At 37.9% G+C, this 16,189-nt stretch overlaps 1 protein-coding gene across 4 annotated transcripts in view; it reads right to left on the reverse strand.

Moving 5' to 3' along the window:
* ARHGAP21 (Rho GTPase activating protein 21) overlaps positions 1-16,189 on the reverse strand; it is a 166,972-nt gene that overhangs the window by 52,383 nt on the left and 98,400 nt on the right. For 3 of the 4 annotated variants that reach the window (XM_061585848.1, XM_061585846.1, XM_061585845.1), the window contains exons 4-7: positions 12,898-12,990; positions 12,016-12,094; positions 10,340-10,394; positions 467-496 (exon numbers count right to left, since the gene is read on the reverse strand). In XM_061585848.1, the coding sequence (XP_061441832.1) occupies positions 467-496; positions 10,340-10,394; positions 12,016-12,094; positions 12,898-12,990 (257 nt within the window). The remainder of the gene's footprint in view (positions 1-466; positions 497-10,339; positions 10,395-12,015; positions 12,095-12,897; positions 12,991-16,189) is intronic. The other variant, XM_061585847.1, reaches the window with a different exon arrangement.

Genomic DNA, 16,189 nt, shown 5'->3' on the forward strand with positions numbered 1-16,189 from the left:
TGCAGACTTTTTTTTAAACACAGCTTAGGTGTGGTATCATATTACAGCATTTCCTGTTTAAATCATAACATGCTCCATTCAGACAAATCAACATGCCCTGCCTTAGCATTAGACCAGTTGTAAAAGCCCAAATGCAGCCATAAACATTAGACTGAGAGCAAAGTGCTGAGGATGAGGAGGGCGAGGTGCTGAAAACACGCGGCTGCAATAAATATCACTGTGAGCATTAGTTAAGTGCAAACAAAATATTAAAAAAGCAAACTAGAAAGAGATAAACCAAGTAACTAATAAAACACAGGCACACATGAAAAGGTAACAAGATCAATATTACAACTGAGATTCAGCTAACCAGCAGATCTAGCTTGCTTTCAGCAACTTGCAGGCTTTAACAGTCCAGCTTCTTGCAGATCTACCAAGAAACACATGCCTTACAAAATCAGATAAATGGCTACAGTACATTTCTTACCAGTGCCGTGACATCCTTTGAAAACTGCAGCTGGCAGAAAACAGGAAAACATAGTAAAAGCTGCTTATGGATGTAAAGATAGAATTATGTTGTCATATTGAATCTGGATACACAGCAAGCTAAAAATACATCTACACTGATTTCTCAAGAGAGGTAAAGGACAGTGAAGCATAAACAATAACTTCAGCTTCCTTGTGAGCATGTCTGTCTCGCTTTTACCTGCTTCTTGCATTTATTCCCTAGCCTTCCAGAAAAAGAAAATACAGTTGCTTCAGTGTTGCTTCAGTGCATCTTTTCTGCTGCAAACAGAGCCCTCTGGTTGTGCTACAAGGCGTCTCTTCTACTAGAGCAACATAACGGTCTTTCATCTCCCCTGAGCTGCTACCATCCCTATTTCCAGATGACGAAACAAGGGTTTCATTATGCATTTAAAATCCATGCACCCCTTCCCCACATGCATCTGAACAGAACCACAAGTTGTCAGCTGACTGCAGCTGCTTTCATACTCTACATCTGACATTAGAAGGATGATTTCAGAATAATCTTCAGAGAAAAACAGCCTTCCCATGTGATCAATCTCATTTTGCATATCTTCAGTGTTTCTTCAGTGACAAATCAGGGACAGGCTGTGCTTCAATTGCAGAAAATGGGGATTCTACATCTGTGGACTTTTCAGATTAGGGAAAGCAGACATAAATGCAAGCCATGGTACATTCTAAACAAAAGCAAGCCATGGTACGTATTCACCCATACTCTTGAAATATGCCATTACTGCCTCCCTAGTCCAATTTAGGCATATACACTCAGCCCAAATCTGCAGGTTTGCAAGATACTCCACTTAAAACACAAACGCACACTCTCTGCCTGAAAACATTGTTAAGATCTGGAGATGACTAAATTTATGAATCAGTTATACACAAATGGAAGGGAAAATTCAAAAGTGTATCAGATGTCATAGTTCATGTAGAGGCAATTGATAGTGTACATTTTGATTATTTAGAAAAGTATGTGTGGCCATTTACTACCAATGGAAAAATTGTAAAAAAAGAAGAAATCTTCAATTTACAACTCTAAGTTCAAAATTGTTTGGAAAAAAAACAACTACAGGAATACCATATAGGTTGGACTAATATGCACAGCAGGAATGGGAAACCTGTGGCCCTCCAGATGTTGCTGGACTACAACTCAGGGATGGTGTGAGTTAGTAGTCCAGCAACATCTGGAGAATCACAGGTTCTCATCTCTTGTATACAGGGTAAAGTCTTTCCAGACCAGGGCTGGTACAAGCCATGGCACCTCCTGAGACAGGGAGCTGCCTCCCTTCCTTCCTCGTCCTTACTTTTGAAATGTTTTGCTGCTGGTGTGGTGGCAGCGTCCTCTGCTATCTCACTGTGAGGCAATCTGAGTGAGGTGGCCCAGGAGAGCAATTATGCTGCCACTTCTTTTCCGAGACTTCTGTATAATTTTCAAACAGAATTTCTAGTCACCATGAAAAAGGAGAGGAAGTAGCACAGATAATCTCCCAAGCCACCGCACTCAGAATACCTCGCTAAGGAGCCCTTCATCAAGGTGAGACATGGATGAGGAATGGGTAAGTACTCTGAAGAGCCTCAGAGAAGTCCAGCGGGTGGTGGCAGTTGGGGCAAATGAACAGGGGATGAGGGGGTACAAATTCACCACCTTCACCCCTGAAGCAATTGGCTTAGTAACGGAAGGGCTGCATTTGAGCATTTCCACGCTACATTTATTGTTATTGAATAAGATTACTGCAAACTAAAGGCAGCTGAACTTAGATCCTATAGAAATCAGTTGGACAAATTAATCCATGGCTTTGGTTCCATTAATTTCAATGGGAATTTACAGTGTAACCACAAGTGGGGTGCAAAGTGGCCAATCAGCCACCACTTCCAAAGCCTTGCTAGCTCATGTGGGTCAGGATGAGAGGAGCGGGCTTACCATCTTTTCTCCCACATGGCTCTATGTTCTTTGAAGAAATTCTTTTTTTCCTTTAAAATTAATTATTCTACCTGTCTCTACCCCACTGGTACTGCCTCTCTACTGTAATTGCTGCTTATGGGCTAACCTGTAATTTTTTTACTCCAGAAGTGAAGCACAGAGGAAACACATCACACTAGGAAGTCTATCAGAGAACATGGTTGTTATTGTCATGCCACTGCTAGAGGAGTCCTCATCAGAAGAGGACCTGAAGGTAACCAGACAGAGCATGAGGTGCGGCCAGGTAGCAGCAAGGCTAAACCAGGAATGGCATCCCAGCTGCCGCCATCACTGATAGTGAGCCCAAATTCAGAGGCAGAGGCTGAGTTAGCTCCAAGTCAGAGAAAGTGCTGTTGCATGAAGGTGCACAACCAGGACGAACCCCAGTGTCAGGAGTGCCAGTCTGAAAGCCAAGACCTCTTTGATGACTACCAGCTGTGCCTAGGGTGGGGCTAAGCAGGCTGCTGAAAAAAAGCATTCAAATCCCTTGGGAAAGTTTCTGGAACAGCTTCCATACTCCAACTTCTTATTTATTATTAGAATTTATATCCTGCTTTTCTCAGTGGCTTACAATGATAAAAATGTACAATATACAAAATTTTAAACTCAACTTAAACCTCAAAAATATAAAATTTCAAATGTTTAAAATCTCAAAAATTAAACAAAAAACTTCAAAAAAATAAAAACATCAGAGAAGCATTCATGATGCAAAGGCCTCCCAAAATAAAAATGGTTTCAACTAGTCTTCTTGACCTTCTGTGCTGCCTTGCTGTGAACCTGACTTCCCTATGTGTATGACCTAGGCCTATTACTGGACTTTGCTTCTCTCACTGATGACCCATCCAAAAACACTTATCTATTATTGAATTTATACCCCACCCTTCCTCTTGAAGGAGTCCAGGGGGGCAATATGACCATGGACTGTCATCTGACCTCACTCTCTGGACTATCCTGTAAGTGTACTCCTGGCATCCTTATCCTCTGAAGCAGGACAATTATGTACCTGCAGATCAACCAGCTATATCCTATTTCTGAATCTGCCAAATTATATGTGTTAATATACTACTGGCCTTGTTTATTTATTTTATTTTTATTTTATTTTATTATACTTGTATACCGCCTCATAGCCGAAGCTCTCTGGGTGGTTTACAGTAACTAAAAACATTAAAACAAATACAATTTAAAACAGATCTTATAAAAACAATTTAAAACACAATTAAAAAATTTAAAACAGTATAAAACTAATGCTAAAATGCCTGGGAGAAGAGGAAATATTTTATTTTATATTTTAATTATGCAAAGATATTTCATGATTTAAAGAAAATTGTAAAAATGCAGATGGTCAGAAAATATTATTCAGACAGAACTTATCCTCACAGTCTAGAGAAGGTCAAAAGCTTATACGCAAACACACACGATAATTAACTATCACAACTTTAGCTTCAATTCCTTGAAATTAACATCAACAAATTCTGAGCATGCTTAAGAGAAGAAAACCTGTAGAGGTTCAAGCACAGGGACTGATATAATCTGAGCTATGTTAGCATGTTCCCATAGCAACAAGCTATGGAAATTAGTTTGTAGATAAGATTCAATCAGAACACACACCTAAAGAGGCCCCACCCAAAGGGGGTCTCAAAATAGCTGAAAAGAACTGTCCATTGTCCATTACCAGGCTGCCAGCCTCAAAGCACAGGTAACTGGAAGAATCAGTAAGAAGAGACGTACATGGAATATAAGCCTATCTGGCCTTTCAGTTTGGACAAACTACTTGGAATACTGAGGCCTACTGCTTGTTCTCTGGCTCCTTGCTCTTGGCTTGTGAAATCTGCCAGAAGTGTACTCGCACCATGGCCCTCGGAACTGGTGAATGCTTTCTTGAGGGAAGGAGTAGTTCCTACTGCCTCAAAAAGGGCAGCAGTGAGGCCTTTATTAAGGAATCAGATTTGGACCCAATGGTCCTTTATAACTGTCACACAGTATCAAATGTGTCATTTCTTGAGTATGATGAAATGGATGGTAGTTTATCAGCATTAGAGAGTCCTGAAGGAAATGGATTATTAGTTACAAAAAGTATTTGTATACCACCATCTCGTGAAATATCAAGACGGTGTACAACTATGTATACAAATACAGTAAAATATAACACACCATAAAAACCAATACAAAATAATCATTAACTGGACTGGCTAATCTTAAGAAAAGTTAAGGTGAGTAGGCTTGTCAGTATAAAAAGGTCTTCAATAGATGCCTGAAGGTTAATAGCAAGGGTGCCTGCTGAATCTTTCCTGGAACAGTATTCCATAGTTATGGTATGGAAAGTCTTGATAACCCCGGTGGATGACTTACACCGGGAAATGGATGTGAGACCCTACTGATTCTCCTGGACCTCTCAGAAGCTTACAGTGTCATCTCCCATGGTTTCCTTCTGGGATGTCCTGCCTGACAGAGTCTGGAGGGGCACAGTTTTTGTCCTGGTTCTGGTTCTTTCTGATTGGGCAAACCCAGTTGGTGGTGTTCTGGAACTTCTTTTCCATTGGATGACTTTTGGCTAGTGGCCCAAGGTTCTACTATATCCCCCATTTTAAAACAAACATCTACATGAAACCACTGGGGGGAGTCATCCAGAGGTTTGGGTTACAACAATTTCAATAAATAGACAACTCTACCTCACATTTCCATCTACTAATTTCAAGGACACTGTGGAAATCTTGCACAAGTGTTTGGAGGCAGTTTGATATGAATGAGAATGAACAAACTGAAACTTAATCCAGACAAGATGGGTGAGAAGACTGTTTATTCTGGATGGAGGGATTCAACAGGTTCTGGGTGGGGTTGCACTCCCTCTGAAAGACTAAGTTTGCAGCTTGGGGATCCTCCTGGACTTAATGTTACCTGTGGAAGCATAGGTGGCAGCAAGGACTAGGACTGCCTTTTACCAACTCAGGCTGATTAGACAGCTGTGACCCTCTCTAGATGTGGCAGATTTTGCTACAGTGACTTGGTTACATCCAGACAGACCACTGCAATGCACTCTACATGTGACTGTGTTTGAAAGCAATAAAGAACTTCAGGTGGTGTAGAACAGAGAAGGCTGTAGGGCTGACAAGATTTTAAATGCTCAGACTATGTTACACCAATTCTGTGTCAACTGTACTGGCTACCTATTTACTTCCAAGCAATGCAAAATGGTTAGGATCTTTAAACCCTTTTAACAGTTTGGGGTCAAGTTATTTAAAGGACCATCTATACCCATATGAACCTGCCAGAGTATTAAGATAAACTACAGAGGTTAGGCTGGTATGAGGCATGGGGCCTTATCAGTGGTGGCCTCTCATTGATTGCACTCCCTCTCTTGGGAAGTACAAACAACTCTGTTCTTCATGTCTTTTAGGCATCTTCTACAAAAGTTGTATCAGATTACGTTTAACTGCAGGGACAAACTAGGTTGTTAGGGAACCTATCCCAGACCTATCCCAGTCTGCGTCTGTGTTAAAATTGCTTTTAATATGTTTTTAACCCTTTTTAAAAAAAAGATGTTTTTCAAGCTTTTTTAAAAAATGTTTTTAACATTTTGTTTTAATGTATTTTAAGATCTTTTTATGATGTTTTAAAGTGTTTTTAGCATTTCTGTTTGCCGCCCTGGGCTCCTGCTGGGAGGAAGGGCGAGACATAAATAAAATAATAAACAAATATAATAAAAATAAACCTGTGGTAATGAAATAGAACAAAGTGGAAATATTAGAAATGTTTTTACTGTTGCTGTTTATTATTACTATATTGTTTTTATTTTATTATTATATACAGTTTATACTGATTTTGTCGGATATTGTAGGCCACCATATTCTTTATTGTATGGCAAATAATGCACTTGTGAAATGAAATAAAATAAAATAGCTGTGAATTACCAATCCTACACATTTAATCCCAGAACAACCTATTACCAACCAAAGGTACCATTCTATTCCATAGCAGTTTGCAATATATATTTGAATGAAATAGGAATCTATCATAAATGTTCACCTGCTGATAATCTAGGAAAACCAAAGAACCCTTATTGAAGAAGCAAGCACCTGTTCACTTAATACAGGCTATGGACATAACCATAATGCATCTAGCAAAGGGACAATCTGTTCATTCTGATTCAGATTCTTTAAAGTCAATAAAATGCTGGAGACAGTGACATAGAATAACAGATTTAACAGTTTCCCTTTTCCTCATTTTGCTGCAACAGTGTGTATGTTTGGGCACAAGATATATCACAGGTTTCCTATTGTTTTCAGCTATGACTTTGTCTTGGTAAGACACAGAAAAGCTGAACTGAATCATCATTAACAGTGAAGTAATTTATATTTCTTTTAAAGATTTTAAAAACTCCACAAGGACATCTGTACTACTACATTACTCAGACCAACGCTGTAGCATCTGGAAAATGGCACTTAGAAACATGTTTTCAGTATTACCTTTTAAAACCACAAATGCTAAGATGTGCTTTTAATTTGCTGAAATGAAATCTTAAATAAAAATACCACTTTCAGCAAGATGATACAAAGTTTCTTAGGAAACAAGTCTTCTGCACCAAACCTGAATGGTTTTTAAACTGTCATAATTTTGAATAGTTCAGCTTATGGTTGGAGGGAGAGAATTAGAAAACTCTAATAAATGCACAGGTTTAATCCATGTACACAACTGGTTTGGGATTTACCCATTCGTGAATTTTCAGTTACAAAGAGGCGACTTGGCTCTTGCATGGCTGGTTTATGATGAAATACTGTACTTTCCCCCCAAGCCTTGTGCTGGCAAGCAACTTGGTAAACACTAGGTTGTTCTTTTTATTTCAGTGTAACCACACAGAAGCAGCTTGCCAGGTGGGGTGGAGCTCTTATTCTAGCTTCCCAGCAAGCGAGTAACTGTTGCTTAGTGGGAGGGAGAGGAGCAAGGTTGTGGGGAGACTGTCATAGTGCAAACACCAGCAGAAGCATCAGAATGGCTCCTGCCGGTGCATTTGTACTAGAGATGTAAAATTTCCAGAAATTTTGAAGCCATAGAAAAAACCGTTTTTTTCTTGGAAAAATGGAAAAAATGCAATATTAGCACTTTTTACAGATTGAAAGTCACTTTGTTAACTTCAGGAACATCAAATGTAATTATGCACAAGTTGGTTTGGCATAAAATTATCAAATTTGGTATATTAAAAGTACATTGTATTCAATTATTATGAATTGAATTTACTTCTTTAATTTTTTTTGTTTTTTGGTAACAACTGGATCTACAAGATCTGAACTGTAAGTATCACCTGAACTGTAAGGAACCTCTTTCTTTTTGCCAGTTTATGAGGAACAGGAAAAAAACTATTAAAAAACACACAGAAGAAACCATCAACATTAATAACAAAGAAAATTATTTATGTCTCCACACTAGGCACTTAACACTTCCATGGTATCAAGCAGACATAAAGCATCCATTCCCATAAAAAGAACTGAGAAAGGGGAGGGCAAGATTCAATGAAACATTTTATTCATCATGCTAAAATAAAACATTCCAGAATAATTTTTTTCTTCATTTTTTCAATTTTTTGAGAAAAAACAAAAAAAGTCTTTAAAAAATGGAAAAAAACAATCCCCCCCAAAAGTTTTCCAGTTTTTTTCCGCGCCTTCACATCTCTAGTTGGTACCATGCCAACCTCCCTTCAGGAAACCATCAGTGGCCCACCTGCTGGGAAGGTAGCGTAGTGGCTCCTCCTTGTCTGGTGACCTGTTTGTGGAACCACATTTATTCAAGAAAATGGGGGCCTGCATGCTTCACATCCTTCAGGATCAAACAGTACATACTTTCTTTTCAAAGTATGTTGTATTTATTCCAGTAGGAGCCCAGGGAGGCAAAGTTTTAAACAAGCTTCTTTTCTTTTGGTGCTATACTGCCAATGCCAATAGTGCAATATGCTGCACCTATAGAATAAGCAGGGTACAGTTTTGTTGCAGTGAAGTAGTCATAATCCTGTTCACTGCTTGAAATTCGTTTTTCAAGGAAGAAGTGGATACCACCAACAGAAATCTAAATCAAAACATTTTTAAAACTAAAGTATTAATGAAATAGGAGGGGCATATACTTGAGGGATAAATAAGAACTCCAGTGCTTGAGTGGTACAGTGTAGGAGTGCTTAAACTTAAATAAACTGGGGGAGGGGCAGTCTAGAAGTCACTGAACCCTTTATTATCCTGAATATCTAGTTATACAAAATATGCAAATATACTTCATTGATTCATTAACCAATATAAGCTACAAAATTCCATTTTTCTTGGTACAGATTTCTGGCATATTACTGAATAATTAATCCTTCTATAATTTTGCAGAATATGGCAAATCTCATCATAATGAACTTCTGTCCAAAACTTAATGCGAACAGTATCTCATGAAAATACTGCAATACCTCTACTTCAACTGCAAACTTCAGTTATAAAAGAATTTAAAAGCTTGAAGTCCAATTTCAGATATCAAATCCAGATTATTTTTTACTGCAATTTTAAAACTTGGAACATGGTATTTAGCTGCATCTGGTAATTTCTTTCCTGTGCAGACTAATAAATATTTTTGTACATGTCATTCTTGATCTCTATTTCACTACCATGGCTGAATGCACATTCAACGTTCTCTTAATGGTACTGAATTGATATGATTTAATTTAACATTTTCTGTCAAAGAGTGGACATTTACAGTAGATTGTAGGACACATTTGAGTCTTCTCTCAGAAAAAAAGAAATTTAATAAACTAAATGTAATAATTTTATAAGGACTTAAATCATCCCCTTTATTATGAATAAAATATAGATTCACTTTGGTGTTACTAGTTTAAGTGTAGAAGGGGAAATGCATGTCACCAAATGTGCAAAAGACATGTAACAGGAGCCTCAACTAAATCACATTCACATACTTTTTTGGTAGCATTTAGTGAAGAGGGGATGCTACTGAATAATGGATGCTTTAACAAGCAAAAAGAAGAAAATAGGTGTCAGACATACCCTGAAATGGAAATTTGTATGGTGTGTTATATGGTCAATGTGTTTCAACTCTGAGCTTTCTTCAAGAGCAAGCAACCATTGCACTGCCAATATTAACAACTATAGCAGTTCACTTAACAGCATGTGTTATTTCTAGTAGAAGCCTTATTATATCTGTAAAACTCAGATTTCATTTGATTTATGACATTTGTATACCTCCCAACAAAAAGTCCTCTAGGCACAGGGGCAATCTAAGACATTTTGTTGCCTGCAGTGAACAAAACGCTCCCTCTCCTCCCATTCCATGTATAGAATCTGACTGGACTGGAAGCTTAATCATACATCAACACTAGTTATGGAACAACATTCTACACCATTCTACAGCAGGCTAGATTAAGAGGCATGAGCTTAGTGCCCTGATTAAGAAGTGCAGGGGACTGCTGCTGTTGTCCCTGGCAGGTTCCCCCTGATCAGTTGCCTTACTCGGCCTAACTGTATGGTTGGCCCTATCTAGGCAGTTTACTTGGGCCACGTTCACACCAATCATTTATTCCACTATTATTCCACTTTTAAACAGTCACAGCGTCATCCAAAGAATTCTGGGAAGGGTAGTTTGCTGGAAGTTGTTAGGAGACTCCTATTCTCCTCACAGAGCTACAATTGGCAGAGTGGTTTAATAATCACTCCCTCTACCCAGGGAACTCTGGGAATTGTAGCTCTGTGCGTGGGAGAGGTAGTATTACAATTAGTAGTAGTAGTAGTAGTCGTCATCGTCGTCAACGACAACAATTCTGCCTATTCACAATGCTGGTTAAAGAGCAAAACACCTTTTGGGGGGAGTATTGAACATCTTACTTTAGCTTTCATAATTATAACTTACCAGCTGGAGGATGTCTTCATCTTTTGGCATCACACTAAGTTCCAATATGCTGTCACTGTGAGGAAGGAAGAAGCATATTAGTATATTAATAAGAAAAAAGTATTACCATACTAACCATTTCAGAGGGAATTTAATTGCTGGCTAATGTATAAAGAGTTACATTTATTATCTCAATAGTCATTCCTTTTTGTAACCAAACATTGAATATAATACTTGTTTTTCTTCTTTGCTACTGGTGGATTGTTATTATTCTTCCTTCCAAGCATGACCCATAAATTCAGGCCTATTTCATTTTTTAAAATTTTCAACACAAAGACAGTTTTCTAGGCAGAAAAAGTATATATGTTGTAACTTGCAGTGTGCAGCAAAAGTGTTTTTAGAATCACAAGCACACATATCACACAGCTGTGAACAGAGTCTGTGTCATCCATGTACTGACAGTGGGGAGAAAATATAATTGTGTACTTAACAATATAGACTTTTTTCCTATGTGGAAATAGCAATGGGCTAAAGCAGGGATCAGTAACCTTTGGCCCTTCAGATGCTGGTGTGGCTGCAAGGAGGATATTAGAAACTTTGCTTCTAATTTTGATTAACCACAATTTAGTGTGTCATCTGAATCCAAAATGTGGTTAATGTCAATTAAGGTTTCAGTTGAACAAGTGAGCTTCATAACTCATGGTTTCAAATTGGTACATTTTTGTAAACCATAATTAAAACTAAGTTAGACAAATACAGCCCCTGTGTATGTCACTTATAGATTTTATCAGCATAACTTTCTCAGAAACAAATACAGTGTAAAATCAACTTTCCATTACCACCAAAAAGCAACTATTACAACAATTTTTCCTAAATAAATTTTAAGCATTTTAAGGCTATTTTCAACAGTTCATAGAATAATATCAACAAAAGCCAAATCTTTATGGAAATTGTATAAACTGTTTTCTTAACACAAATTTGGGGGGGAAAATCAAGCATTATCTTCATATAATATGATCACACGAAATGTCACCCAGAGAATTGAAGTGACAGACTGAACATAATATAAGGCCCAGTCCATGAATTCTTAGAGATTGTTATGTAGAGCATTGATCAACCCATATAACCTAATTTCAATTTCACATTTGCTGCTCAAAGCTGGCTCAATGTCAAAAGAAAGCAAAAAAAAACAACAAACCAAAACCCACAACCCTCTATGACACAATCCATAGCAGAGCACAGACCTACATTCTCAATGGGATGTATATAACTGCTGTCCCTCTGCTGATGGAAGGTCTTTGATCCATTGCAGCCTTCGGTCAGCAGAACAAGGATCAAGGTGAACGCCTCCAAGTTGCCCTCCTCCCTGCAGCTCCTGTGCCACTTCCCACACTGTGATGAAGGATCTCCTTACCCAACAAAGATCTGAGAGATACAGGGGGAGGAGAAATCACCAAAGATCACCTCAACCCTGTTCTGTTGGATCTGTCTGGGGCTGGCAGTTGGATGGGTGGCCAGTCTGGCACTAGGGAAAGGGTTCAACTGGATTTCTTTTAATCATCTGACTGTGATTCTATAGCGGCTCATCATATCCAGATCATCATAGTAAAAAAATCTAAATCATAAACTGATCCCCTTTCTCAAAGCAAACTATATGGAATTTAAAACTATACAAATTATATATATATTTACCTTACCTGTTTTGAATTAAAGCAATTACTTGAGAATATGTCTTCCCTATAACACTTTCCCCATTCACTTTTACAATTCTGTCACCTACAGGAAGAAAAACATACACACACAAAGGTAAAATACCCACGTCTTCTTGACTGAAGGCACCCGAGAACCAATTCAAGTATTACTAACGAAAAACAAAGAAAATCTCTCAAAAGTGCAACTTAGAGTCATCACCATGAATGAGATCTACAAGCTTTACAAGAAACTGCATACATGATTCATGAGCCGTACTTCACACATTATAAGAGAAGCATGGAAATGAGAAATTAGAAACAAACACCTTCTCATCTTTTTCTAATAATACATGAACCAGTGACTTTAAAAATTCCCTGGGTTAGATCCAAACTTGCTCTTCCATGAACAGAAGGGCTCATTCCATTCTTGGAAGGGACCAAGATCCAGTGGAGGTTCACACTGGAGGGTAGGGGACAAGGTTATTTGGAGTTTGCCTGCAGCCCCCAGTGCCACCTCCCACTCTCTTATGGAGCTCCTTGGGCCTCTGGAGCAGCTTTAAAGAACAGGAAGGGATCAGCAAAAAACAAAACAACAACAACAACAAAAAAACCCTTCCTCCCACTCCCTTCAACAGTGTGTCGCATGAATGGAGCTCCATCAACAAGTAGTCTGGATCCATCCCATAACATTTTTCTTTTACTGGCAACCATTTTTTTAAAAAAATCAAAGAACTGCAACAAAACTTTTCAGTAACAGTTGGATGGGTTGAAACTCCAGACACATTAACAGCACAAACACATACTCTGGCTGCTTTGTTCCCTGAGAAGTGGGAACACTCATGACATCACACCAGGCCAGCTATAGGTAAGGTATAGGTAAGATTATACCTGTGCATAATCCAGCTTCAAAAGCAGGCCCTCCTTCTTTAACTTGTTTAACAAATATGGTATCCATTGGTTCCAATCTGTTTCGTGGCTTCCCTATGAGAAAATTACACATACATTTTGACAGTCATCACAAAGTCAAAACTTGCCATTTGAAAGATTAATTATACCTAATTCTTTAAATATTAGGATCCAAGTGACTTTAATTCATCTGGAAATCAGAGCATTAGCATTTGCTCTAAAACAAGAGATCATGAAATGTTTTAGAGATATCAAACAACTTTGAATTGTCTCTGTAAAAATGCATTGGTGCAGCTTAGCATAAGAAAAATGTCTTTTAACTTAATTTTTCACAAAAATTTGTATTGTGTGTACTACATTTCATGGCCATTCATATCTTCTCCATTATCAGTGCACAATGGGTTTTTGTGACTATAATTAGCGAAATCATAATTACAAGCATAACTTAAAATAGTCAATATTCCTAAAACTCCCAAAACTTTGTAGACTCTTAAGGGAACAGCAACGGAATCAACAACAAATTACATCATAATGTTTATGTGCAATACTTCCAGCAAAACTAATTTGAAGAGGTTCAAAATCTAGTATTTATATAAATGTAAGAAACAGACTGAAAGATCAGGCCAAAAGCCTACCTCATCCAGCATCCTGTTACCAGAGTAGCCAAACAGATTCCTATGGGAAGCCCACAAGTAGATCCTCAAGGATTTGATCTCAAAAACTGACTTGTTTAACAACACGAGTGTAAGTGTGTACAGGATTGCAGCTTCAGTCAAACTAATCCATTGGGCTGCATTACCCCATACGTGCTGACTACGACGTAATGTCCTTTCTGCATTTGTAACGAGTCATTCCTTTACTGTGGCAGCACCTGTACTTTGGAGCTCCATGACACCTGCTAAAATCTTGTTTGTTTCAGTGGGCCTATCCAGACACATGATATGGTTACATGTGTTATGAAATTTGTTTTAGAAGCTTTATTGCATTTAAAGTTTTTAAATGTTTGAAATGTAATCTTATTTCATTTTTAATTGTATTTTTTATTATTCGGGATAAAGGGTGGGATATAAATTTAATAAATAATAAAAAATTGCTGTTTGTAAACTTTAAATCACACTACATTAAAAAACCCACCTTTTAATGAATCTGAACATAGCACTCCTGATCTTTTATTTTTCAAGAATTTGAAGTCCTTGTGCATTTATAAAATAGTCTACCTCTTTCACTCTGTGATTAAAAGATAAAGGCTGGGATACACATTATGATCTGCTTCATGCAACTGGTGGCTGCAAGCAGGAGTGGGGATGCTCATTACACGATGACCAGAATTAATATGCTATGTGATGCTAAACCATGTGGTGGCAGGGTGGGAAACTCAGTCTGGAGAATTTAATCCCAGTAAATATGATTTAAGAAAATAAGAAGTGTCCTGTTGGATCAGACCATTGATTCCAGCATCCTGCTCCCCACAATAGCCCACCAGATACATCCAGGAAGCCAACAAAGCAGGGCGAAGGCAAAAAGCATCTCCCACTGTTGATCACCAGCAACAGGTATTAGGTGGCAATTTATCTCTGAAACATCATGGCTAGTAGTCATTAACTGAGCTATCCTCATGAATTTGCCTACGCATTTAAAAAGCCACCTAAACTAGTCATCATCCACCATAACAATTTGGTATTATGTGAAGTACTTTCTCTGTCTATCATAAAACTGTCAATCAATTTCACAGTATGACTCCTAGTATTATTAGAGGGCTAAAAAGTGTGTCCACACCATGCACAAGGTGCTGCCCAGCTCTAAGGGCAACTGTGAAGGTAATCTCCAAAGATTAAGTACACAACAGGCAAAGACAAGAGTTTAACAACTGCTTATCAGAAGGAAAAATTTGTGGTGATCAGTATTTTGTTTCTGGATGTTATTTTAGAACACAGGATGTGGACAGCTAGAACAAGTAACAACAATGTATCTAGAGGAATTAACTCATAAATAGGAACTGAAGGTGTTTAAAAATCTGTAATTCATACTTGTTTATTTACAGCTGAGTAAACATGCAGTACCTACAAATGTCGAGAACATGACCTCTTTTCATGAAGAGCCTTGCAATAATGCTCTTGACTATTGAGTCAATAGACTGTACGGGGTTCACATTCTAATTGCTTCAGAAAATCACATTAAACCAAAGCAGAAACTTTCCTCTTTCAAACTTCATCGAAAAATACAAATATCAACTTTCACAATGATCATTTATAAAGCAAACACACAATTCAGGCCCCAACAGAAAATTTTCAAATGTCCTTAGCCAAAGCATATCTATAGTTCTCAGTGGGAGAAAAGAAAATTAAAACTTGCATAAAAGAACTGTGTGTTGGTATTGCCCTGCTCTGCCAGGAAATCTGTTGCACTTCTTAACCCAAGGCTACATACTAGAATGTGGTGTTGACTAGATGAGCAGTGGAGGCATAAAGTGATCCTAGCAATGAGAAAAGAGGGCGGGGGAGGTAGAGATGAACTCTTGCATCTACTTCTTTTTAAAAAGATAAAAGTTTATAATTTGTGAATCTTGGGCCAACAGAAATGCAACTGAGAGAAACTTGAAGTTTTACAATCTGAAGCATTATAGAGATTCAGTGGGATATGAATTCTGTAACAAATTAGCAGTTCACATTTAATCAGCATTTAATCAAAGTGCCCTTGAAATGTTTAACTTTGACGGTAAGCTAAAAGTCAATATGGCAACTTTAGCTGAAACGTAGCACGACGTTGATATTTGTACTATGGTCTAGAAACCGCCCCCAAGTCCAGGTGTGCTTTGTGGTTTAAAAAAAATCAAGCACTGTGTCAAGGAAGCATCCTACATTTTGAATTAATTACAGTAAGTGATTTTGCACATCTTCCTTAAGTAAACTGTACCTAGGAATTCAGTATTTAAGAATTTGGCACTTTTTTGAACTTTTTCTGTGACAATTTGTGCAATACAATGGCAGAGATTGAGATGAGCTCATGAATATGGATTTGGTCATCAGATGTCACTTAAAGGCCACTGGGCTGAAGTCTTCCCCAAAGGAAAGATACATGTAATATTACTAATAGGAAAAAGTCACAGAATATTGCCATTTGCCATCAGAATAAGATATAGTTCATAATCCATGAGAGATTTGAAAGTATCATAGAGGAATATAGAGATAGAAGTTGTGCAAGACAATTGTTCCAGGATTCTCCCAATTGAAAAGAAGTACCATCCCTCTATGGCATGTAGCCAAAATCACTATTG

This window comes from Rhineura floridana, chromosome 10, assembly GCF_030035675.1.
Source record: "Rhineura floridana isolate rRhiFlo1 chromosome 10, rRhiFlo1.hap2, whole genome shotgun sequence".
Taxonomy (NCBI): Eukaryota; Metazoa; Chordata; class Lepidosauria; order Squamata; family Rhineuridae; genus Rhineura; species Rhineura floridana.